Genomic DNA, 26,417 nt, shown 5'->3' with positions numbered 1-26,417 from the left:
TATTCTTAATAGCCAAAAAGGAGATGTAACAGAAGTCCATCCATTAATGAATGGATAAACAAAATGTGATATATCCATATAAAATATTATTCAAGCCATATAAAAAGCAGTAAAGTACTGATGCATGCTTCAAACATGGATGAATCTTGAAAATATTATGGTTAAACGAAAGAATTCATTCATAAAAGATTACATATTATATAAATCGATATATATAAAATGTCCAGGACAGGCAAATTTATAGAAACAGAAAATAGATAAGTGGTTCCTAAGGGCAACAGTGAAGGGACGTGGTACGGTTAATGGTTATGGAGTGATAAAAATATTCTGAAATTAGATAGTGATGATAGTTGTACAACTTTATGAATATATTAAACACCAATGAATTGTACAATTTAAAAGTTATGGTATGTGAATTATATATCAATAGAGCTAAAAATGCATTTACCATATGAGCTAGAAAATCTATTCCTAGTATTTTCCCAAGAAATAAAAACATATGTGTATATAAATAACACTATGCACGTGTTTCTATTACCTTTTTCATAATTACCCCAAATTGGAAACAACTTAGTCATCCATTAATTAGTGAATACACAAATCCTGGTACATTCATACCATACTACACAGCAAGATAAAAGAACAAACTGCTGTAGGGAGAGTAATGGGGGGAAAATGGGGACAACTGTAACTGAACAATGAAAAAAAAACAAACTGCTGATATATGCAAAAACATGGATGGATCTCAAATCTGCTACAGCAAGTGAAGGAAACATGAATTAATGGTTAATAGAGTATGATTCAACTTATATAACATTCTGGAAAAAGTACAACTATGGAAATGAAAATAGACTAGTGTGTGCAAAAGGCTGGGAGGCTGCGAGTGCAGGGGAAAGGGAGTGACTACAGAGAGGCACAAAAGAACATTTTGGGGTGATATAAATGTTCTATGTCTTGATTGTGGTATTAGTTAGATGACTGCGTGTCTGTCAAAATTCATAAAACTGTACACATGAAACAAGTCAACTTCAGTGTATATTAATTCTACTTCAATAAATATAAGCAAAACTCTGCCCCAAAATCTCAGTCATTTCATAATCATGTGAGGGAAACATACAGTATGATTAACCAAAAAATTTTTCTTTTTAAATTTTCCAAAGGATCCTTGCATGTTTCTCCGTTTTTTTACCTCCTTGAATATTTTGAGTACAGAATTCCATAGAGATAAATGGTGTCCTTCTATATTTAATCCTCAAAATAAAAAGTATAAGAAAAAATGTGATTTTTTCCCACTATCTTTTCCTGCCTGCTTCAGTACTACATCCTCTTACATAAATCCCCACAGAATATGGTTATCACTTTGTCAAACATCTCTTTCTAATAAAACTGTGATTGAAGAAAAGGTTCACTTCAGAATAATATAATAAATGTGGCTATGTTAACAGTGGTCTGATACAAAGACCGCTTCTTTACTTGAATAATAGATAATAAAGATAATATGATTAGGTCTGTCCAGAAAGCAGCCATATAATATGAAAAAGAGACATTTATTGAAGAAGATACGAGATACAAGAAACATTGTACATGGGACAATGATGCCTCCTTCATTTGAAGTCCCCTTCAAAGTAGGCACCTTGGGACTTCACAGAGTTCTCCCAATCACCACAAGCTGCCCCATTTTTCTGAACCTCATTGATGGTCTGAAATCTCTTCCCTTTCAAAGGTGATTTTAGTTTCAGGGAAAAGCCAGAAGCAGCAGGGTGCCAAATCTGGGCTGTAGCTGGGCTGAGCCACCTGGGTGATTTGATGTTTTGCCAAAAAACTCTGCATGAGATGTGATGTATGAGCCAGCGCATTATCATGATGAAGCTGCCAATCACCAGTTGAGGCCTTGTGAATCTTCAGAATGGTTTCCACAAAGGAGCTTAATGCAAAATTGGATGCAGATTCGTTGCTCTACTTGTTCAGTCATTTTGAATGCAGCAGCCACACAGTACACATGCTCACTCAACAGAGTCTACCACCCCCACTGACTAGTACATGAAGTTGTCATTGTCCACACATGTGCCCTCCAGTCCACTCTCCTTGACTGCTAGGTTACATCAATGTGGCGCAACCCATTCTTATTTTATTAACGATGGCTGGACTTTCTCCAGACTGACCTCATATATAAATAACAATTTCCTTTCCATGAAAAAAATTTTTGACAATTTTAAAAACAATAATTACTGATTATTTTGGCCTTTAAGTACCCTTGATGAAAAATGTAAGCTTGATGAAAGTAGGAATTTTGTTTGTGGCACGATTCTCGTTATCTGTCTGGAATACTGTTCCTGGCTCTAAAGGAATATTTGTTAAGTAAGCAAACATATACGGACCTACCATTAGCTCAATGTCACTGCCAATTATGTAAAGTTGATCTTCCATGGAAAGCTTCCTGTTCAAATGGGCGAGAACATACGTAATTCCAGGTAAACGCACAGCAGGGCTGGTTAGAAGACTACCCCAGAGGGCACTGTAGAATGCTGACTGGTCTACTGCAGCAGCAACCTTTTCCAATAATGTGTTTGTTCTGAGGTACAAAATAAAGTGGTTTAAGAAGGGAAACATTTAGTTTCACATTGTTAAACAGAAATCACTGTTCTCTAGAATGTATGAAAGCATCCATGTTATAGTTATATGCTCCACTTGCGATACAAGTGTGATAGACTGGAAGAACCATACACTATAGAAGTCAGAGGACTGGATTTAAGTCCTGGCTCCACTGTTCACTAGCTGTGTAATTTGGGGAAATCACTTAATATCTCTTCAGTTCAGTTTGCTCATTTGTAAAATGAAGATAAGAACAAAAGCAATTACCGCAAGTCTTATCTATTTCAGTAGGCTGTTAAACACACACATTTTAGTTAGTAGTAATCTTAGAGCAAAACGTATTTTCTATAAAACCTTAAGGGGCATTTCCAAATGTTTCCTTCTCTTTGAAATCACACTATGTAATTCACAACAACTTTGGTGAATTAGACCTATGACAAAATCATTATTGTTCTATTAAGGATTACATTTAAAGGCTACTCTTGATTTCCTTTAAACATAAAATAAACAATACACAAAAAATCAATAATATTATACCATAGTAGGGTCAGAATTAAGAGAATCTGATAATGAGTTTTACTGTTTACTCACTATGTAATTTAACACTAACACTGTAATCCCTTCTCTTTTTTTCCTTTATTTTTATTATTGACACTGTATCCCTTCTGACCTCAATTTTATTTATGCACTAAAAGAAGAACATGTTTACAAATCCTTTCATGGAACTTGTGTGGAATAAATGGATAAACATAATGCTACAGTCTGAATGCAGTCAAGAGGGCAGGCTCTCTTGAATAGATTCGTTTCCTTATGAAAGAAACCTCACAGAGCTGAGTAGCCCCTTCTACTACTTGAACACAAAGAGAAGGCTCCAAGCGTAAACCAGAAAGCACCAGAACAAGACCACGCTGGCCACTTTATCTTAGATATCCAAACTCCAGTACTGTGAGAAATAAATTTCTTTGTTTATAAGTTATCCAGTTCGTGGTACACTGTTATAGCAGCCCAAATGGACTAACACACACAACAAGGGAAATCATAGGGATACCACATTTATAAAGATCATTATGTGTGTCTATGTTAGCATTTCTAATTGTTAACTAGTAGAGTTATCAAGCAGTATTGATTCTATGCTTCCTTTAGGAGAATTAACGTAAAAATTTAAAACAAAACTGATTTATAAACTAAATGAAATAATCTCACATTATATTTCTAAAATTGTAAACAAGTAAAAAAGTTAATAAATGATAAGCTTTGGGGACAAAATTATTTTTTCTCAAAGTGGCCTATAAGGGTTATTCAACATTTTTTATGATTAGATCCTTACTGCATTATGGGAGCAGATGAAATACAATAAAATGGAGTAGTAGGTAAATGTACTAGAATAAATTATTTTAATTTAAATAATTAAGTCTACTTATAAGTTTGACATTATCTATTTTTGCTACCTCAACTCCTAAGTTCCTTTTTGGTAAGCATAACATGATATTAAAGATACTTAATGCTGTCATGCATTGTCTACAACTATTAACTTCCAAAGAAATAATAAGAGGCTCCAAGGCAGAGCAAAACTTTTCTTTAAAAATTAAAATGTCAACAGTGTCATGTCAGTGGCTAGTGAAACAACACTGCAATTAGAGCAAAGCTATTTTCCAGCATTAACCATTTAAAAACTGTTGGCAATGGCCCAATTTCCCATTTTTAAAATTAATCTAAATGTCCTATCTATTGTATTTTTATTTTAAATTGTGGGTCACAATCTTTGAGTGATTTATATATGCTCTAGACTAAGTGATTTATTATGCTTGTTTATGGATGAGAGAACTTATAAAAGTTCAGAAATGTAAAAATAAAAAATTCTTTCTAGAGCTCGCATAAATCCTGTCAAGTCAGGGTTTGAACCCAATACATTTATCTATCTCCTAAGTCTATATGTACTCTTACTACCTAGCTATAGTTTCAGTGTGCTACACAGACTAGATATATTACTATATATATATTTTGCTATAGAAACCTTCAACTGGTATACTGAAGGATCTACAATAATTAATTTTTGTGATGTTAAAACATTAGGATACTGACAAATCTATGACTTCAAATACTTAGCTGTACCAAAAACAGCACCATCTTACCTCTCATAGTACTCTGATCCTTCTTCTAAGCCAGGAAGAATACCAGTTAGCAATCCTTGTAGACCAGGCTTCAGTGTTTTACCCAAGGGCAGGTAATAAATCTCATACAAACTTAGCAATGTTGGTTTCACAGACATGGCAGCATTTGCAAGAAGAGGAAATAATCCAGAACTGTTTAAAAATATAAAAACATGAGCAACTATATACTAACAAAGTAGACGATCTAGAAAAAAATGGAAAAATTCTTAGAAACTTACCATGTACTAAGACTGATTCAGGGAGAAATACAAAGTCTGAATAGACTGATTACTAGTAAGAAAATTGAATCAGTGTCAAAAAACTCCCAAAGAAGAAAAGCCAAGACCAGATGGCTTCGCTGGTGAATTTTAACCAAACATTTAATGAATAATTAATGCCAATTATTCTTAAACTCTTCCAAAAAATCAAAGAAGAGGGAACATTCCCAAACTCCTTTTCCGAAGCCATACCGAAGCCAGAAAAGGGCACTACCAGAAAACTACAGACCAATATCCTGATGAAAATGGTGCAAAAATGCCCAATAAAATACAGCGAACCAAATTTGACAGCACATTAAAAGGATCGTTCACCATGATCAAGTGAGATCTACACCTGGAATGCAAGTATAGTTCAATATATGTAAAAAAACAATGCAATACATTACATTAATAGAATGAAAGGAAAACATCACATAATTTTTTCATAGATAAAGGAAAAGCATTAACAAAATTCAACATCCATTCATAATATTTATAGTATCAAAGAACTGAATTATATAACAATTAACATTTTGTTAGATTATTCATTCAACAAATATTTATTAAGGGTCTATTATCTATCACATAACTTTAAGGTGCTGCAACAGTAACAATAAATTATATGAAAAATTCCTGCCCCATGCCCTCATAAAAATTATTTTCAAGAGACAAAGGTAGAAGATAAACAGTAACTGGACAATATATATCTCACATGGTGATAAGTGTCACTGAGTTGAAAAAAAGGCACAGGAGGAAAAAAGCATGGGCAGTTATTGCAATTTAAATACAGTGTTCAGAGAAGCCTTATTTGAGCAAAGATTAAAGAAAGAGAAAACATTCATATTAAAGTGAATCAGCAAAGCTAAAAGTTTGTTTAAAAAAACATTAAAATTGGTAAATTCATGAATAAGACTGATCAAAGTAGAAAAAACTATTTCTAATTCACCAATGCCAAGAGTGAAAGAGGAGACATCACTATAGATCATATATATTACAAAGACAATAAGAGTATATAATGAACAACTTTAGGCAGATAGACCTGAAAATTTAGATAAAATGGGCACATTTCTAGAAAAAAGTAATAAAATTGACTTAATTAGAAATTTTAAATAGTCCTGTATCTATTAAAGAAATTAAATCTGTAGCTACAAACTCTTCCACAAAGATAAACTCCAAATGGCTTCAATGAGGAAATCGTGAAAATATTTAAGGAAGAAACTATAACAATGTCATAAAACCTCTAGAGAATAAGAAAAATTCCCAACTTGACACCAAAACAGATAAAAATGTTAAACCAGTCATACTGCAGTGAACATAGATGGAAAACAACAACAGAAGGGCAAAATAAATCCAGTGACACATCTTCCAGAAACGAGAGGTGTATTAAAACTTCAAAAGTCTTGAACACTTTCTACGTAAGGTGGAGAACATGAGAAAGATGCTTACCATCACCACTTCTCTTTAACATTGTCCTAGAGTTCCCTGTCAGTTCAATGAAGCAAGTAAAAATACCATATCTTAAAACTGGAGCATAAGAAATAAAACTGTCATTATTTGCATATAACATGATTGTATGTTGAAATTCCAAAAGTCTTAAAGAATAGGTAGATTTGGCAAAGTTTCTGGATACAAAGTCCATATAAGAAAATCATTGTATTTCTAAATTTTAGCAACAGTATCTCAAAGATTCCTAAAACAGGAAATGAAATGACTACACATAAAAGAAAAGTTTCAGCAACTGGACTTCATTAAAATTAAGAACTTTCTTCAAAGAAGACAACATAAAGAAATTCTGCTTCTTCAAAGATGCCATCAAGAGAACAAAAAGGCAAGCCACAGACTGGGGGGTAAATACACATGAGTATATATAAATATAGATATATGGATATAGACAGAAACAGAAAAAGAGAGGGAGAGATGGAAGAAGAGGGACAGCCAGGAAGGGAGGGGGAGAGAGAAAGACATAGCTGGAGAGGTAAAGGTTTTGACTAAAAAAGAATAGGAGGAAATTTTCTGGTGGCAGAAATATCTTATATTTTGTTCTGAGTGGTGGCTACACAAGTAACTACATTTGTTAAAACTTGTCAAATTGAACATTTATGATCTGCACATTTTATTTTATGAAAATTACAGCAACAACAAAAGAAAAGAGAGACAGAGAAAGAATTGGTGATCTAGATGGCAATATATGTTTCTCCCTACTTTAGTCCCTGTCACAAGAGGAACAACTACCAACTATCCATAGACATGATACCACTGTGAAAATCTCAGAACATGGGGGTAAGGAAGAAGTACCATCTCTGAACCTCAAAGACTGGGAAAGACCATAACAAACCACAGTAGAAGGATAAGGGGAATGGTTACACTCTGGCTGCACTGCTGTCCTCCAGACTGGCATAGTACCACACCAAGAGGGTGCCATTGGCCTACACTTTCTCCAGTGAGAAAAAGCCCAAGGTAGACATCCAGCACCTCCAGGATTGTGGAATGCTCCTTGGGAGGTCCACTTGGGTCTCACCTCACAGGGATCAAAGGGGAATACACAGGGATTGACTACTGAACATTAGATTGCAAAAGAAAACTGTGTTTTTTTTTTTATTCTCACACAAGTCCATGTTTATTGGTTTTTACAGAGGGGAAAGGAGGGAAAAAGAGAGGGAGAGAAACACTGATGTGAGAAACATGGATTCATTGACTTTTGTATGTGTCCCAACCTGAACCAAACATGCAACCTAGGCATATGTCCTGACCAGAATCGAACCCATGACCTTTCAGTTTGTGGGATGATGCCCAACCAACTAAGCCACACTGGTGAGGGGAAGAAACTGAGATTTAACGACAGTATAGACCCAATGGAATGGGCCTAACATGTATTTATGGAACACTCTATCAACAGCAGCAGAATACACTCTTCTCAAGTGCACATGGAACATTTTGTAGAACAGATCATATGTTAGGCCACAAAACAAGTCTCAACAAATTCAAGAATACAGAAATTATATCAAGTATCTTTTCTAACCACACTGGTATGAAACTGGAAAATTCACAAATACAAAGAAATTAAACAACACACTTCTTAACACCAAGGGATTAAAGAAAAAATCAAAAGAGAAATAAAAAATGCCTAGAAAAAAATAAGAATGGAAATACAATATACCAAAACTTGCGGGGTGCATACATGTAGTTCTAAGAATAAAGTTTACAGTGCTATATACATTTATCAAGAAAAATGAAAGATGTCAAATAAACAACCAAACTTTATACCCCTAGGAACTAGAAGAAAGAACAAAGCCAAAGATTAGCAGAAGAAAGGAAATAATAAAGATTAGAGCAGAAGTAAATGAAATAGAGAACAGAAAAAGCAACAGAAAAGATTAATAAAATTAAGAGTTCCATCTTCAGAAAAAATAAAATTGACCAATCCTGAGCTACATTAATCAAGAAAAAAATAAGAAACCAAATGAGTAAAATTATAAATAAAGGGAACATTATACTTGACATCACAGAAATATAAAGAATCATAGAGGACTGCTATGAATAATTATATGTAAAGAAATTAGATAACTTGGAACGAATAAACTCCTAGAAACATAAAACCTATCAAGATTAAATCTTGAAGAAATAGAAAATCTAAACAGAGGAATAAAAAGGAGATAACATCAATAATCAAAAACCTCCCAAAAAGAGAAGTCCCAGGACGAGATGGTTTCATTGATTTTTTTTTTTTAAATTTTTTATTTCTTTGATTGATTCTAGAAAGAAGGGAAGAGACGGGGAAAGAGAGAAAGAGAAACGTTAATGTGAGAGAAACATCAATGAGTTACCTACTGCACATGCCCTGACCGGGGACTGAACACACAGCCCAGCCATGTACCCTGACAGGGAATCAAATCCATAGCCTTTCGGTTTGGGGGACAACATCCACCTAACTGAGCTGCAGCGGCCAGGGCATTCACTGGTGAATTCTAACAAACACTTAAAGAAAAATTAATGTCAATCTTTCTGAAACTCCTCCCAGAAACTGAAGAGTAGGGTACATTCCCAAACTCATTTTAGCAGGCCAGCATTATCTTGATATCAAAACCAGATAAGGGCACTAAAAGAAAATGAAATTGCAGGCCAGTATCATACACCATGAATTATATACCAATACCAAGTGGGATTCATCCTTGGGATGCAAGGATGGTTCAACTTATGCAATTCAACAAATGTTCAACATATGGAATTCTATTAAATTAAAGATAAAAAGCAAATGATCTCAATAGAGACCGAAAAGTATTTGACAAAACTCAACATCTATTCATTGTAAAAACTCTAAATAAATTGGGTATAGAGGAATTACCTCAACATAATAAAGGCCATAAATAACAATGTATTTTGTGTATGTATGCAGTGATCAAGGCATGAAAGTTTTCTAAGATCAGGATTATACTCACTGATGAAAGGTTGAAAGCTTTTTCTCTCAGATCAGGAACAAGACAAAGGTACCCACTTTTACCACTCTGATTCAACACAGCCCACTTAACACAGAACTGAAAACAGGGTGCACCTTGCCAGAGCAATTATGAAAGAAACAAAGGTATCCAGACTGGAAAGAATGAGACAAAATTGTCTCTAGTTGCAGATGACATGACTTTATATGTAGAAAATTCTAAAGGCTCCCTAAGACATTAATGAAAGAAATTGAGGATACAAATAAATGGAAAGATATCACATGTCCATGAGTTAGAAGAATATTATTAAAATATCCATAGTACTGAAAGCCATTTATAGAGATTCAATGCAATCCACATCAAGTTTTCAATTACATTTTTTTACTGAAATAAAAAGGAAATCATAAAATTCCTCTGGAACCACAAAAGACCCTGAATGGTCAAAGCAATACCAAGAAAGGAGAACAAAGCTGAAGGCATCACACTTTCTGATTTCAAACTGTATTACAAAGCTACAATAATCAAAACAGTATGATACTGGTATAAACATATATTTGAGGCATAAACTATGTGAGGCAATGACTGTTAAGTTACTGTGGTAATCACGTGTGTGTGTGTGTGTATATAGACACACACGCACAATATATGTATTGGGTTGGCAAAAAAGTTTGTTTGGTGTTATCTGTACAGTGACTCTAGTAGCACTTAGTTGTCTTTAACTTCATTCAAAACAGCTTTGTTAGATTACATTGTGACAGCTGTCATATTAGTGTGCATTTAAAAAATTACCAAAATTGGTGAATTTTTGTGTAACTATTTTAATATTGAAGGTGGAAGAAAATATGCAACATTTTTGGAAGATTATGCCCTATGATTTCAAGAAAGGTAAAAGTGCAACTGAAACACACACACAAAAATTTGTGCAGTATATGGAGAAGGTGTTCTGACTGACTGTGTCAGAAGTGGTTCTTGAAGTGCTGAAGATTTCTTGTTGTACGATACCCTATTGTCAAGTAGATCAGTTGAAGTTGATAGCGACTGAATCAAGACATTAATTGAGAACAATCAATACCAAGTGGGAGACAGCCAACAGACTTGAAATATCTAAATCAATAAAGCTATTGGTGAAAATGAAAAATTTGTCTTTTTTTTTAATGGGGAAAAAAACTAAACAGACTTTTTGGCCACACACACACACTCCCTATATATATAAATATATATCTTTATATATATAAAATCCTTATGTTGTACAACTTAAACTTATATAATATTATATATCAATTATATCTTAATAAAGTTGAGGGAAAAACAAAAAAAATTTACACATACATGATAAAAAGAGAGCAAATTAGTAACCTGAATGCTAGGTAAGAGGAAATTACCCAGAATGCATTACAGAGAGGAAAAAAATAACTTTGAAAATAGTGAAAAGGGGTTAAGAGATGCAGAAGCCAGAGTGAGAAGATTCAACATGTTTAATCATAATTCCAAAAAAAGGAAAGAGAGAGTAGTTGGAGTAAAGGCAAATTTTCTCTGGAAGAGAGTCTAGAAGTGATTAAAGGCATTAATTAATAGATTTAAAAATCCCAATCAACCCCAAACAGGATAAATAAAAAGATACCTACCTCTGAATACATCACAATAAACTACAGAGTACTAAAGACAAAGATGTAGAGGAAGGGTGATTTCAGGTGGGGTAATTAGGCAAGTCTTCTCTGAGGAGTTGATATTAAATCAAAAGAGCTACATTAGAGCATACGGTGAGGGAAAAGCAAAGAAAATGAAGAAGAATAAGCAAAGAGATCTGTGTCACCAGAATGAAATAAATTGGGAGAAAAGTGGTAGGACTTGAAGGTCATCAACAGAGCCAGGGCCAGAGTACACAAAGCTGTAAGAAGCCGTGGTAAGGACTTTGAATTTTTCTTTTAAGTATGACAGAGAGAAGTCGATGGAGATTTTTAGCAGTGGGATGACATTATTTAATACACTAAAAAGTTTACTCTGGTACTGTGTGAAGAGAAGGGTGTAAGGGGACAAAAACAGATGCGTGACTGTTATGAGGCCAGTGATAAAAACCAGGCTAAAAATGATGCTGACTTAGCATGGATGCAGCTAGTAAAGGTAGAGAGAAGTAAATGTATTTGGGATGTATATCATAACAACAGTTAACATTTATTGAACTAACATTACACATTGTTCTAAGCACTTTACGTATTAACTCTTAATTCTATTAACAACCTATAAAATTGGACATTTTGCAGATGAGAACATACACACAGGTGAAGAAAATGGCCCAAGGTCACAGAACAAGTTAGTGGTAAAAACAGTCTGGCTCCATGGCCTCTGCTCTTAATTACTATTAAACAGAACTCTTAGTGACAGAATTTACATGGGAGGAAACAGGATGGGGCAAGCAAAACAAGATATCAAGTGTAACTTGCAGATTTTAGACTTATGTAAATGGATTGACAATGATGCCATTTACTGAGCTTTAGTGCACTGCAGAAGGCCAGGTGTGTAACAGAAGAGGATGAGTTTAGTTTGAAACAGGTTGAGCCTCAATTGTCTTTTTTAAAAAATTAAATTTATAGGGGTGACAATGGTTAATAAAATCATAATATATATATATAGGTTTCAAGTACACAATTCTATGATATATCACATGTATAGTGCATTGAGTGTTTACCACCCAAAGGCAAATCTCCTTCTGTCAGCATATACTTGACCCCACTTTACTGTTTAGTACCCCGCCCCTTTTCTCTCTGGTAACCACCATACTATTGTCTATGTCTATGAATTCTTCTTTGTCTGTTTGTACATTTGTTGCTTTCAGTTTTATAATACACAGATGAGTGCAATCATATGGTTCTTGACGTTCTATGTTTGACTTATATGACCTAGTGATCCCTTGTCTGGGTATCTACCTGAAAATTTGAAACCATTTATTTGCAAAGATATATGTGCCTTTAATGTTCACTACAGCATTACTCACAGTGGCCAAGACATGGAAACAACCAAAGTATCCCTCAACAGATGACTGGATAGAAAAGATGTGGTACATACATATGATGGAATACTACTCAGCCACAGGAAAAGATGAAATACTGCAATTTATGACAACATAGATAAATTTGACAATACCATGATAAGCAAAATAAGTCAACTGTCTTTTAAAAATCCACACAATCATGTCAAGTAAGCCAGAAATTTAAAGCAGAAGCCAAGTACATAGAAGATAAATCATGGGCATGGATAAACACATCCAAGAAGTGAATATAAAGTGGAATCATAGGGTACAGGACTAAGCAAGGACATTAAGAAACTCGATAAGTAGATTTCAAGGAAAGGAGGGAAGGTTGGTAAACTGATCAAGGAACTAAACTGTAGAACATGGTATCACAGAGGGCAAGAGAAAAGAATATTTCAAGTAGAGAATGGTCAACAATATTGAAAACTACTGAGAGATCAAGGTATTGTATTTTTTCTCAGGATAGTTCTCAAGCTTAAAAAAGTATGAGGTCCTGTAGTCTCAACCATTTTGAATAAAAACTTCATAAAGAACCTCTAAGGAAAAAATTTTACGTTAAACAATAGTTAAAATTTTTCTGAACCATTTAACTATCAAAATATTTAAGACCTATATCTGAAAACCTCCATCATCATGGAATTTTCAATTTTTTAACTTATACTGCAAAAAAGCATACAATAGTTAAAAATATTTTTTACTTATATGTAAATAGACAGTAAAATTATTCTTACCTATATAAAAAAAGATCTTTGGCAAGTCGCTTAGGTCCAATGATTTTGAAGATAATTTCGTATGTTTCAAGTGCCTTCCGATGAACTCCACCTGGTAATGCTGGATGTAGACACTGAGCTAGGCGTTTGCCTATAGTCAGCTTTTTAGGTACTACTTGGTACTTGGCATTATTCTGTAAAACCTTGAAGAAAACATTTTAATTCAGGGAGAAAAAAATACTACATTTTATTTTATTTCCACTTTCTAACACATTATTATCAAAAAATCCTTATAGAACTTCCTTATACTTTAAAAAAGTAGGGAGGAGACCAAAAACCTTTTATTTTTGTTAGTTACCTCTACAGGGTGTATCATATTTAAAATTAAAACTGAAGATTTAAAAAAATATTTAATGTGTATTTTAAAATCCATTGCATGTTAACAGAAATAGTGTATTTTTATGAAAAATAACAATATTCCAAAACAAATTTTTTCAGAAGAGAGGCATTGTTTTAGCTTTTTTTGTAAAACTTTACTGTTAATCAGCCTTTGTTCTACTTGGATATGTTGTTTGAAATATATAAAAAATACTGGATTTCAGCATAGATATGTAGTTGGAAGAGGGACAACCACTGCTTTAATGTATCATGTTACACTAAACATTGTATCGTTACACTAGACATGTTACATGTAAACAAGTAATTGCAATGTTTACAAGAATCTACATGAGACTAAAATTGGCTACTTGTTCTTATTAACTTCATTTCCCAAATGACCCAAACATATTTTGCTTTATTCAATCATAACATTTCTTAAAAGATAATGGTTAGGGTAGAATTTATTGAAAAAGATGCTATTTTACAAACCACCCAAAGCAAATTAGTTATTTAAGTAATAAAGAGAACTTATGAATGTATTTCTTCAAAGTATTATGCTAAAAGGACGATAGAATATTATAAAATGAACACTAAGAATGAATATAGAATAATGTATTGGAGCTGAATTTAGAAGTACACAACAGCTCTTTAATTTTGCAAAATAAAGAACAGAGATTAAAATACGTAAAATGAGACCTGCCAAAGGCAGTATTAGCAGGAGTCACGCTAAGTTCATTTAAAAAAAAAATAGAGGCTATAACTGAGGTCCATTTTATATTTAAAAATATAAAAAGCCTTTATTTGTTTCACTGCCACTTTAGGTAACTTTAATTAAAGACTTGAATATCCTACTTTGAATTATCAGGATACAGTAAAATCTGTTTACATGAATATTGATAACTATGAAAAACAAATTATGTGTGTAATTAAGCAAATTAATTTCCATTACTTTGAACTGTTTTTAAATATAGTTCCTAGCAAGTCTTCAGAAAGAGACTCTTCAGAACAAAAAAGAACCTAACTACCTTTAAGCAAACTAGTACTGTTGGTTGTAGTTTCATGGAGATGCTATAAAAAATCTGAAAATCAAACCTCAAATTATAAATGTTAGAATTTAACATGTCAAACACAAGTTTGGGCATTTAATTTTAAGGTAAACCCTTGGCATACTGAAAATGAAAGCTTTTCTCTTTAAAATATCAAGGTAATCATCTATAGTATCAGAAGGAAAACTAATGTCCTCAGTGTATATTTTAAGACAAATTTCTTCCCTAATAATTGCATGCTAAGCTGTTTGAAGTTAAAATTGTTATTGAAAGAGCTTTCTTTTTCTGTCTGCACCCCTGGTTCATTTAATATTTAGAAGTATTCCTATTCCATGACAGCTACTTTAAAAAAACAGAAAAAAATTTCAAAAAATAAAACTATTGATGTAAGGTGATAAAAATGTGATTTTAGCTAAGGAGAAAAATAGTGTCAAAATTTAAAACCACGATCAATGATACCATCATATTTACAATGGATAAAAACAAGAGAAGCCAAGAAAGATCATTCAAGGCCAACCTCTAAGTGACTGCTTGTAATTTTTGTAAAAATACTGTACTGACTATAATTAAGGCTTGGTTGGATATACAGTGTTTCCTTACTGTTACATACGATTTGCGAAAGATGTATTAGTTACTGCTTTCCATATGCACGTTTTCACTTTGTTGCCATGAACTCCAGAACCCTATCTGATACTCAACTACAGAAACCTATTAGCCCTATGGTTAGCATATGTGCTTCTTTGTCTTGTGTTTTTATAGGTAATAATAATAACAACTATAATTTTGTTGTTTTGGCCTTAAAAATGTGACTGACTACACAGGCATGTCACTCATGAAGTAAAATAGCAGTAACAAAAGTAATTCTGAGGTTTAGTTATCTTTTCAAATTTTTTCAGGATTTAGAGAAATTTAATAAGCATAGACAGATTTCTGGTTTTTACTACTTTTTATAAAATGGATAAGACTGACATACCTTATTAAGTTTTCCAAGTGCAGATATCAAATCTGCCCATTCACTGGAGTATTCAAAATTCTTTAGTGCTTTGTCAATTGCGGCTACATAGTTTCTATATTTGGAGTCACTCAGTAACTCCAGCTCTTCTGTGTTCATCCTCCCACAGTGTCTCACTGGAGGCCAGTTCCAAAATCATGTAAAATCATTACCTACAAAAGAATTTTGTCAGAGGAACCAAAGTTATAAGTAAAGTATTAAAATGGGTTCAGATGATCTTTTACAGAGTTAACCACTAACTTTAAAATGTTACTTAAATTAGAAGAGGTTAATACTTTTGGTCAGCTAGTATGCAGGGTCATGGAAATATTAAAAGACAGCTTTAAAGACAACCCATTCTGTGTTCCTTCCTAGGAACTGGAAAAAAAGGCTGTGAGATTTTAGGGATATAGAAGAGTAGGAAATAGTCTATACTTACTTCAGTTTAGAAGTCATGTTATTTCCCTGTCATATTTGCTGACAAAATATTTCTGATATACATAGCTTTTTATTTTGTTTTGATCCTATACACTAAGACTGGTTAGACTGTAAATATCAAAAACATGCACAAAAAAAAAAGGAAAAGATAAAATGAATGACTTGGAGATTATCTTATTTTATTAAGCAGTATATTAGCATATAATATGAAGGAACAGCTCTTTGAAATTAAACCTTAATTTCTTAATTTTAATAAAAATGACAAATATATGTGGTAGTTTAAAATTTATTCACAAATTCTTTGATATCACTTTCAAAAAGTGGTACCTAATACTCCAGCCCCTTGGGCTGGACTTTGTGACTTAATTCTAAGGAAAATAATAGGCAGAAATGACAATGTATAATGGCTAAGACTATGTCATAAAAGCATTCCAGATTCTGTCTCTTTCTTTCTCATCATTAGTGCTGAGGAAAGCCACCCTCCATATCATGAGGACACTTTGAAGAGCCCTATGGATTACTTCCTGTGGTAAGGACTTGAGGTTTTCTGACAACAGCCATGAGAATGAACCAGACCCTCTATCCCCAGGCAAGCCTTGATTTGACTGCAACACCAACTGATACCTTGATTGTAACTTTATGAGAGAACCTAAGCCAGAGCTACATAGCTTTGTCCCTCAAATTCATGACCTCCAGAGAGTATGCTGTTTGAAGCTACTGGAGTCAGGGAGTAATTTATTATACAGCAATAGATAACCAACACAGATTAGTAACGGGATTTAATTGAGGCTTTACTTAGAAACCAATGTAACCTCTGCTGCTGCAATTATTTTGGTATCCTTTCAGACTTAGTTAACTAACTCTAAAACTTTCCCTAGAGCTGGGTTCATGGAACTGAAGGAGGGTCTAAGAATGGTCTAAGGAGGGTCTCAGGGAAGTCTAACACAATTAAATGGGGAGAGGAGTGGTGTAAAAATAGTCTTTTCAACAAATGGTTTTGGGATAACTGGATATCCACTTCTGTAAAAGAATGAAGTTTATTCCATCCTTACACCTACACAAAAATTAACTCGATATGGGTCATAGATTTCAACATAACAGTGCTATAAAAACCCTAGAAGAAAATACAGGATTAAACCTTTGTGACCTAGGGCCAACCAGTCTTGGAAATAACAGTGATGACATAACAGAAGAAAAAAAAGTAGATAAATTGGACTCCATCAAAATTAAAAACTTTTGTACTACAAGGGACATCACCATCTCACAGAATGGGAGAATATCTATCTTCCGTATTTCTGATAAGGAATTTGAAATATATATAAAGAACTCTTACAAATTTATAATAAAAGGACAGATAATTTAAAAATGGGCAAAGGATGTGAGATGACATTTCTCTAAATATATACAAATGGTCAATAAGTAGATAAAATGATATGCAACATCCTTAATCACCAGGAATGCAAGTCAAAACTACAGTGAGGTACAACTAGGATGGCTGGAATAAAAAAAATAATTAAAAAAATTGGCAAAGAAATGGAGACCTTCTACACTGCTGGGAGGAATGTAAATTAGTGCAGTTGCTTTGGAAAATAGTCTGGCAGTTCTCAAAAGGTTAACAATTATTGTATGATATAGCAATTTCACTGCTAAGTATGTTTATGTACCCAAGACAAATGAAAACATGTCTACACAAAAATTTTTGGATGAGTGTTCAAAGAGGAATTATCCATAATAGCTAAAAAGAGGAAAAAACACAAATATTCATCAAGTAATGTACGGATAAATAAAACACATTGGAATATTCTTCAACCATAAAAAGGAATGAAGTACCGATACATGTTACAACATAGATGAACACTGAAAACATGCTAAGTGAAAGAAACCACTCACAAAAAAACATAATTATATGATTCTATTTATAATAAATGTCCAGAATAGACAAATGTATAGAGACAGAAGTAAATTAGTTTTTGCGTAGGGTGGTGGTGGGGCTGGAATAAGTGGAGAAATGGAGAGTGATTCCTAAAGAGAATGGGGTTTCTCTTTGGGATCATAAAAATGTTCCAAATTGATTGTAAGAATGATTACACAACTCTTAATGTTCTGAAAATCACTGAATTATACACTTTAAATGGGTGAATCATATGTATGCAAATTATCTCAGTAAAGATATATACACATATACAAAATGGGCTTCATGGAATGTGAACTCCCTCAAATTACAGGCAAAATATATATCTTACATTTTTGGGGGGAGATAAGCCTACTACTTTAATAATATTCTCAATAATATTTTTCAACATAATGCTCAAAAAGTTCAAAAATTACTACTCTAGGAAACACAGTCTATATTAGTAAAACCTGCTTGCATTAGACAAAGTTAATTTGTTTTTATTACTTTAATACTTTATTTTTAGATGAAAAACTAAAGTCATAAATATTTTTCCTCAGAATTTTATAAATATTTTCCATTATATTGGAGCATAATTTGAAGATAAATCAGATATGAATCTGATCCTTGTTTCTTGTTGTCTGATAATTTCCTTTTCCTTCTCTTCCCTTCCTTCCCTTCCTATCTTCCTTCTTTCTTCTTTTATTATCCTCATCAGAGACATGCTTTTATTGATTTTAAAGAAAGAGAGGGAGAGAGGAAGAGAGGAACATCGATGTGGGAGAGAAACATTGATCAGTTGCCCCCCATACCCGCCCTGACTGGGGATCAAACCTGCAACCTAGGTATGGGACCTGAAGGGAAATAGAGCCTGAAACCATTTTTTGCTGTATGGGATGATTCTCCAACCAACTGACCCACCTAGGCAGGGTTAATAATTGTTATATTGTTGTCTGATACTTGTAGGATACTCTCTTAACTTTTAAACTTTCTTCAATGTTTTTTCCAATTCTTGGTGGATATTTTTGTTTGAAGATTATATATATAATAAATATGTATATTAATTCATGGACACTTGTTTCTACTATTTTACTGATTACAGTTTTATGTTTGTAAGCTTCCTGAGAATTCCACTAAATGGACGGTGAATTTCTTCGATATGATCCTCCTTGACCATTATTGCTTATATTTCTCCATTATATTTAAAGTACTTTTCGAGAATCAAGAAGGCAGAGGAGTGAGTGGAAGACACACTGACCTCCTCCGAGGACCAATCTGGAATTACAACTAAATTGTGGAGAATTCACCTGGAACAAACAACTGAACAATAGCGAGAGAGGAGCCTTATAACCTCAGACAGAAGAATCAGCTTTTGCACAACCTAACTGGTAAGGAGTGCGGTAGAGACTTGAGAAGGAAGGCGGGGCGCCCATGGGCAGCAGCACCAGAAGGATATTGAAACGGCCAGTTGGATCCCCCTGAGAACAGTGGGGTCTAAACCATAAGTGGGGATCTCCAGCCTACGGCACCAGAGCCCAAAAACTACACAGAAAACAGCCAGCTGTGAAAAGCGGCAGGGTTGCTCTCTGCCAGAGACAGGTGGCTGGAGACGCAAAGAGCTGTTTAAAGGGCCAACACATTTTTATTTGCAGTCACTTACCCTGGGATTTGGCAAAGGTGGGGGCAGAGTGGGCTGGAGACACCTGAGGATAGGCTGGGCAAGGAGCCTTTGGGGAGCAAACTGAGAGAGTAGCTGGTGGGATCCCAGTGCTGGCTCATCCTCTATATGGCAGCAGCCATCTTGTTCAGGCAGACCACTCCCCTGAGCAGCAACAGCATGAGAGGACACGACAGCCCCACCCCCAGGAGGGACTCAGCCCTGGCCCGATAGTGCTAAAGCCCTACTGCTGAGTAGGGAGTAGCAGCCACAGATAGTAGATCCCTGGCTAAAGGGGGCATGGAGTGGTCTCAAGACACCTGAGGAGAGACTGCAGAGGCTTTGGGGAGAGAATAAAGAGATGGCTGGCGGGATCCTGGTCCTGACTCTTTCCGCATATGGCAGCAGCCATCTGGCTCAGGCAGACCACTCCCCAGAGTAGCAGCAGCAGGAAAGGATCCAATAACCCCACCTCTAGGAAGGACTCTGCCCCACCTTGTGCTATCTAAGCAGGCCTGCTGAGTGCAAAGTGACTTGATTAACAGCTGAAGAAGACAGCCACAGACAGTAGATTCCTGGAGGTTTTGAAAAGACTGCCTAAGGTCAGACAGGGTCAACATCTGACATCATCAGAGGCAGATCCAGGAAAAAAAAAAAATACAGCAGTCTTCTACCATAGAAGTTCACACCACAAGGTCAGGAAACCAAGACAGATTAATTTAAGAAGCAGAAGCAGAAGAGTCTCACAAATAATGGGAAGAAAAAGAAATACTCACCAGTTGAAAGGAAAGGAGGAATCCCCAGAAAGAAAACTAAATGAAATTGAAACTATCAGATATTGAGTTCAAAACAATAGTTCTAAGGAAGCTTAATGAGCTCAGTAAGCTCAGAGAGAATTACAAAAAACTAGAGAGAAACTACGAGATTTTTACTGCAAACTATAAAGGCATGAAAGAGGACATAGAAACTACCAATAAGAGACAAGATGAAATGAAGAATACAATTTCTGAATTGAAGAACACAGTAGAAGGAATCAAAATCAGGCTAGATAAAACAGAGGATCGAATCAGCAAGCTGGAGAACAAGGTAGAGAAAAGCTCCCAGAAAGAGAAAAATGAAAAAAGACTCAAAAAGAATGAAGAGGCCTTCAGGGAAATGCAGGACAACCTGAAATGTAATAATGTTCGCATAATAGGGATAGTAAAAGGAGAAGAGGAGGAACAAGGGGTAGAGAACGTGTTTGAAAAAGTAATTATGTACAACTTCCCTAATTGGAGGAGAGAAAAAATCACACAAGTCCAGGAAGCACAGAGTGCCTCATTCAAGAGGAATCCAATGAAGCTCACTCCAAGACACATCATCATTAAAATGGAAAATAGCAAAGACAAACAGAGAATCCTAAAGGAAGCAAGGGAGAAAGAGGTAGTAACATACAAGGGAGCCCCGATATGGCTGGCAGCTGACCTCTCAGCAGAAACACTACAAGCCAGAAGGGAATGGCAAGAAATATTCCAAGCCATGAAAAGAAAAGGCCTGCAACCAAGACTGCTCTACCCAGCAAGGCTCTCAATTAAAATGGAAGGCGAAATAAGGGGTTGCCCCAGACAAAAGAAGGCTAAAAGAATACACCACCAAACCAGCACTGCAATATATGCTAACGGGACTGCTTTAAGAAGATGAAGAAAAAGAGTCTATGAATACACACTCTTCACAGTCACCAATACTTGATATTACCAATATTTTTAATGCTTATTAACCTGATTGTGACAGTGATGTATTATTTTGTTACTTTACTATTTGTTGAAACTAAATTTGTTTTTGTATATTTCTTGCCTATTTCTATTATTTTTGAAAAGCTTTAAATGACTTTTTGGTATTCTTTATCTATTTTTTGATTAAATGTCTGTAGAATTTTTTCCTTAAAAATAAACTATTAACCCTTTTTTAGATATGTTGCAAATACTTCCCTTATCTATTACTTGTCCTTTAACTTTTTAAATATTTGTATTACTACATAGTCTTAAATGTTTAATATAGTCATATTGTCAATATTTTACTTTATGGCTTCTGGGTTTGAATATGTTACTTCAGGGTAAGAAAAATATTAGTTTGTATTTCTCCTAAAACTCCTTAGATTTTACATATTGATTTTTAACTCACCTGAATGTTTTTTGTATAATGTGTGGAATAGGGCTATTTGTTTTATTTCAAGTAATAGTGGTCCATGCACCTTATTTGTTGAATAAGCCTTATTTTCCCCTTTGATTTGAAATATCAAGTTAATCATATATTACATTGTTAGATATATACATTTGTTTCTAGAATACTCATTTTATTTCATTGATCTACTTGATTATTTCTGGGCTGATGTCATGTTGTTTTAATTGCTGAGATTTTATAATGGATTTAAATTTTTTAATATTTTATAATGGATTCTGACATTTAAAAATAAATAAATAAAAGCAATCTGAAGTTCAAAAAAAGAAAGAAGGAACTCCTACCTTTTGTGACACCATGGATGGAACTGGAGAATATTATGCTAAGTGAAATAAGCCAGTCAGTGAAAGGCAAATACCATATGATCTCACATATAAGTGGAATCTACTCAACAAAATAAGAAACAAAGTAAACCACAGGCTTAGAAACGTGGAGCAGACTGAAAGTGACCAGAGGGGATGGGGAAGGATGACAATGGTGGAAAGAAGGAAAAGGAACTAGACAAATAACATGTATGAATGACCCATGGACAAGGACAACAGAGTGGGAATTGACTGCAGGAAAGGGGGGTGGGGTGGGATGGGTGGAGGAGGGCAAAGAGGGAAAAATTGAGACAACTGTCATAGAATAAACATGATTTAAAAATAAAACATTTAAAAATAAAAAAATAAAGTACTTTTCATTTTCCTTTAACCTTTTTTTTATTCCTTTTTGTATCTTTATTATCTTCATAGAGGTGGTTGTTTTGTGACATTTCTGAACCTCTGCTTTTTAAAAATATCTTTTTGTTGCTATTCAATTACAGTTGTCCTGATTTTTCCTCTATTGCTCTCCCCTGGGCTGCCCATCCTGGTCTCCCACATTCAAGCCTCCCCCTGCTATTGTCCTTGTCCATGGGTCCTTTATATGTGTTACTGACTTGACACCTCCCCTTGTTTACCCCATTATCATGCACACTGCACCGCTCTGGTAACTGTCAGTTTGTTCTTTATTTCCATGTCTCTGGTTCTATTTTGCTTGCTTGTTTGTTTTGACTAGGTTCCACTTATTGATGAGAGCATATGGCATTGATCTTTCACTGCCTGGCATATTTCACTTTAGCATAATACTCTCTAGTTTCATACATGTTGTCGCGAAGGGTAGGATTTCCTTCTTTCCTTCTGTTGCACAGTATTCCATTGTGTAAATGTACCAGTTTTTTAATCCACTCATCTACTGATGGGCACTTAGGCTGTTTCCAGTACTTGGCTATTGTAAAAAATGCTGCTATGAATTTTGGAGTACAAAGATTCTTCTGAATTGGTGTTTCAGGATTCTTAGGGTATAATCATAGCAGTGGAATGGCCAGGTCAAAAGGCAGTTCCATTTTTGGCTTTTTGAGGAAATGCCATACTGTTTCCACAGTGGCTGCACCAGTCTGCATTCCCACCAGGAGTGTACTAGGGTTTCCTTTTCTCCACAACCTTGCCAGCACTTGTTTGTTGATTGGTTTATGATGGCCACCTTGATCAGTGTGATGTGGTATCTCATTGTGGTTTTAATTTGCATCTCTGATGGCTAGTGATGTTGAGCATCCTTTCATGTCTCTGGGCCCTGTGCATGTCCTCCTTGGAGAAGTGTCTGTTCAGGTCCTTTTCCCATTTTTTAATCGGATTGTTTGTCTTCCTGATGTGGAGTCATGTGAATCTTCTTATATTTTGGAGACAAACCCTTGTCCGAGGTATTGTTGACAAATATTTTCTCCCATACAGTTGATTCCGTTTTCATTTTGATGATGGTTTCTTTAGCCATGCAGAAGCTTTTTAAGTTGATGTAGTCCTATTTGTTTATTCTTTCACTTATATTCCTTGCTCTAGGAGACATACCAGTGAATATATTGCTGTATGGGACATCTAAAAGTTTCTTGCCTAGCTTCTCCTGTAAGTCTTCTTTGGTGTTGGGACTTATATTTAAGTCTTTTATCCATCTTGAATTTATTGTTGTGCATTGTGTAAAGTAGGTTGTCATTTCATTTTTTTTCATCTGCACCAGTCCATATCTCTTAAAATAATTTCTTGAAAAGGCTATTTTTACTCTATTTTATGCTCCTCTCCCCTTTTTCGAACATTAATTGACTATAGAGACATGGGTTTATTTTTGGGCTCTCTCTTCTGTTCCATTGATCTATGTGTCTGTTCTTATGCCAGTACCAGACTGTTTTGATTACATGGCCTTGTAATATAGTTTTATGTCAGGTATTGTGATCCCTCCTACTCTGTTCTTTCTCAAAATTGCTGAGGCTATTCTGGGTCATCTATGGTTCCATGCAAGTTTTTGAAATGTTTGTTCTAGATCTGTGAAATATGTCTTCGGTATTTAATAGGGAGTGTGTTGAACCTATAAATTGCTTTAGGTAGTATAGACATATTAATGTTATTTCTTCCAATCCATGAACACGGTATATGCTTCCATTTATTTGTATCTTCCTTAATTTCTTTCTTCAATGTTGTGTAGTTTTCTGAATACAGGTCTTTTACTTCCTTGGCTAGGTTTATTCCCAGGTACTTTATTTTTCTTGTTGATATAGCAAATGGGATTTTTTCTGATTTCTGATTCTGATATTTTATTATTGTACAAAAATGCTCTCAATTTCTGAATATTGACTTTGTATCCTGCTGATTTGCCAAATTCACTAATTAGGTTGAGTAGTTTTTTGTGGAGTCTATAGGGTTTTCTGTGTACACTATCATCTGCAAACAATGACAGTTTTAGTTCCTTCTTTCCCATTTGGAAACCTTTTCTTTTTCTTGTCTGATTACTGTGGCTAGAACTACCAATACTATGTTGAATAGAAGTGGTGAAAGGAGACACACTTGTTTTGTTTCTGATCTTAGTGGGAAAGTTTTTAGTTTTTGCCTGAGTATGATGTTAGCTGTAGGTTTCTTGCATATGGACTTTATTATGTTGAGATATGTTCCCTCTACTCCCACTTTGCTGAATGCTTTTATAGTAAATGAGTGCTGTACTTTACCAAATGCTTTTTCTGCATCTATTGATATGATCATGTGATTTGTCTTTCCTTCTGTTTATGTGATGCATATGTTTATTGATTTGTGAATACTGTACCATCCTTGCATACCTGGGATGAATCCCAATTGATCATACTGTATGATCTTTTTAATGTATTGCTGGATGCAGTTTGTCAATATTTTATTGATGATTTTAGTGTCTATGTTCATCAGAGATACTGGTCTGTAGTTTTCTTTGTTGTGTCTTTATATGGTTTTGGGATTAGGATGATGCTGGCTTCATCAAAGAAATGTTGGAATCTTCCCTCTTCTCAGATGTTTTGGAACAGTTTAAGAAGGATAGGGATTAGCCCTTCCTTAAATGTTCTGTAAAATTCTTCGCAGCCATCTGGTCAAGGGCTTTTGTGTTGGGAGTCTTTTGATTACTGCTTCAATTTCACTAGCTCTTATTGGTCTGTTCAGGTTTCTGCTTATTCTTGATTCAGTTTTTGAAGACTGTATATTCCTAGAAATTTGTCCATTTTGCCCAGGTTGTCCAATTTCTTGGCATGGAATTGTTCATAGTAATTTCTTACAATCCTTTGTATTTCTGTGGTATCAATTGCAATTTATCCTTTTTTGTTTCTCATCTTATTTGAGTCCTTTCTTTTTCTTGATGAGTCTGGTAAAAGGCTTGTCGATTTTCTTTATCTTTTCAAAGAACAAGCTCCTGGATTTATTGATCACTCAAATTGTTCTTTTAGTCTTTATGTCATTTAATTCTGCTCTGATCTTGATTATTCCCTTCCTTCTACTTGTTCTGGGATTTTTTTTTTGTTGTTGTTCCTCCAGTACTTGTAGATGTAGGGTTAGTTTGTTTATTTGAAATTTTTCTTTTTTAGGTAGGCTACGGACTTCCCTATCAGGACTGCCTTTGTTGTGTCCCATAGGTTTTGGGCTATTGTGTATTTATTTTCATTTGTCTCAAGGTATCTTTAGATTTCTCCCTTGATCTCATTATTAATCCATTCATTGTTTAATAACATGTTATTTAGTCTCCATGAACTTGACTGTTTTTTGAGTTTTTTCCTTGAGGTTGGCTTCTAGTTTCAAGCCATTGTGTACTGAGAAAATGCTTGATATGATTTCAATTTTCTTGAATTTGCTCGGGCTTGTTTTGTGTCCTATCATGTGGTCCATCTTTGAAAATGTTCTATGTGCATTTGAAAAGAATGTGTATTTTGCTTCTTTAGAGTGAAAGGTTCTGTATATATCAATTAAGTCCATTTGACCAACAGCATCATTTACTGACACAATGTCCTCCTTGATTCTTTGTTTGGAAGATCATTGTTGAGAGTGGGGTGTTAAAATCCCCTACTATAAGTGTATTGCTGTCTATATCTTTCTTGAAGTCCTCCAAAATTTTCCTTATATATTTGGGTACTCCTATGTTGGGTGCACATATGTTTATGATGTTTGTTTTCTTGATGGATTCTATACCTGAGTATTATCAAGTGTCCTTCTGTGTCTCTTTATGGCATTTGTTTTGAAATCTATTCTGTCTGATATGAATATTGCTTACCTGGCTTTTTTTTACCCTGTCCATTTGTTTGGAATATTTTTTCCCCCAACCTTCACTTTG

General features: G+C 34.5%; 1 protein-coding gene across 1 annotated transcript in view; it reads right to left on the bottom strand.

Moving 5' to 3' along the window:
• The window catches only part of DOP1A (DOP1 leucine zipper like protein A), a 114,326-nt gene that overhangs the window by 65,189 nt on the left and 22,720 nt on the right, over positions 1–26,417 (bottom strand). Inside the window, exons 2-5 of the mRNA XM_054569663.1 lie at positions 15,568–15,758; positions 13,192–13,373; positions 4,725–4,895; positions 2,383–2,572 (exon numbers count right to left, since the gene is read on the bottom strand). Coding sequence (XP_054425638.1) covers positions 2,383–2,572; positions 4,725–4,895; positions 13,192–13,373; positions 15,568–15,705 — 681 coding nt within the window. The 5' untranslated portion in view covers positions 15,706–15,758. The remainder of the gene's footprint in view (positions 1–2,382; positions 2,573–4,724; positions 4,896–13,191; positions 13,374–15,567; positions 15,759–26,417) is intronic.

This window comes from Pteronotus mesoamericanus, unplaced genomic scaffold, assembly GCF_021234165.1.
Source record: "Pteronotus mesoamericanus isolate MK-2021 breed Mesoamerican mustached bat unplaced genomic scaffold, CSHL_Meso_final contig_20, whole genome shotgun sequence".
NCBI classification, from domain to species: domain Eukaryota; kingdom Metazoa; phylum Chordata; class Mammalia; order Chiroptera; family Mormoopidae; genus Pteronotus; species Pteronotus mesoamericanus.
Note: the sequence above shows the minus strand (reverse complement) of the source record. Positions and strands in the feature narration are given on the sequence as shown.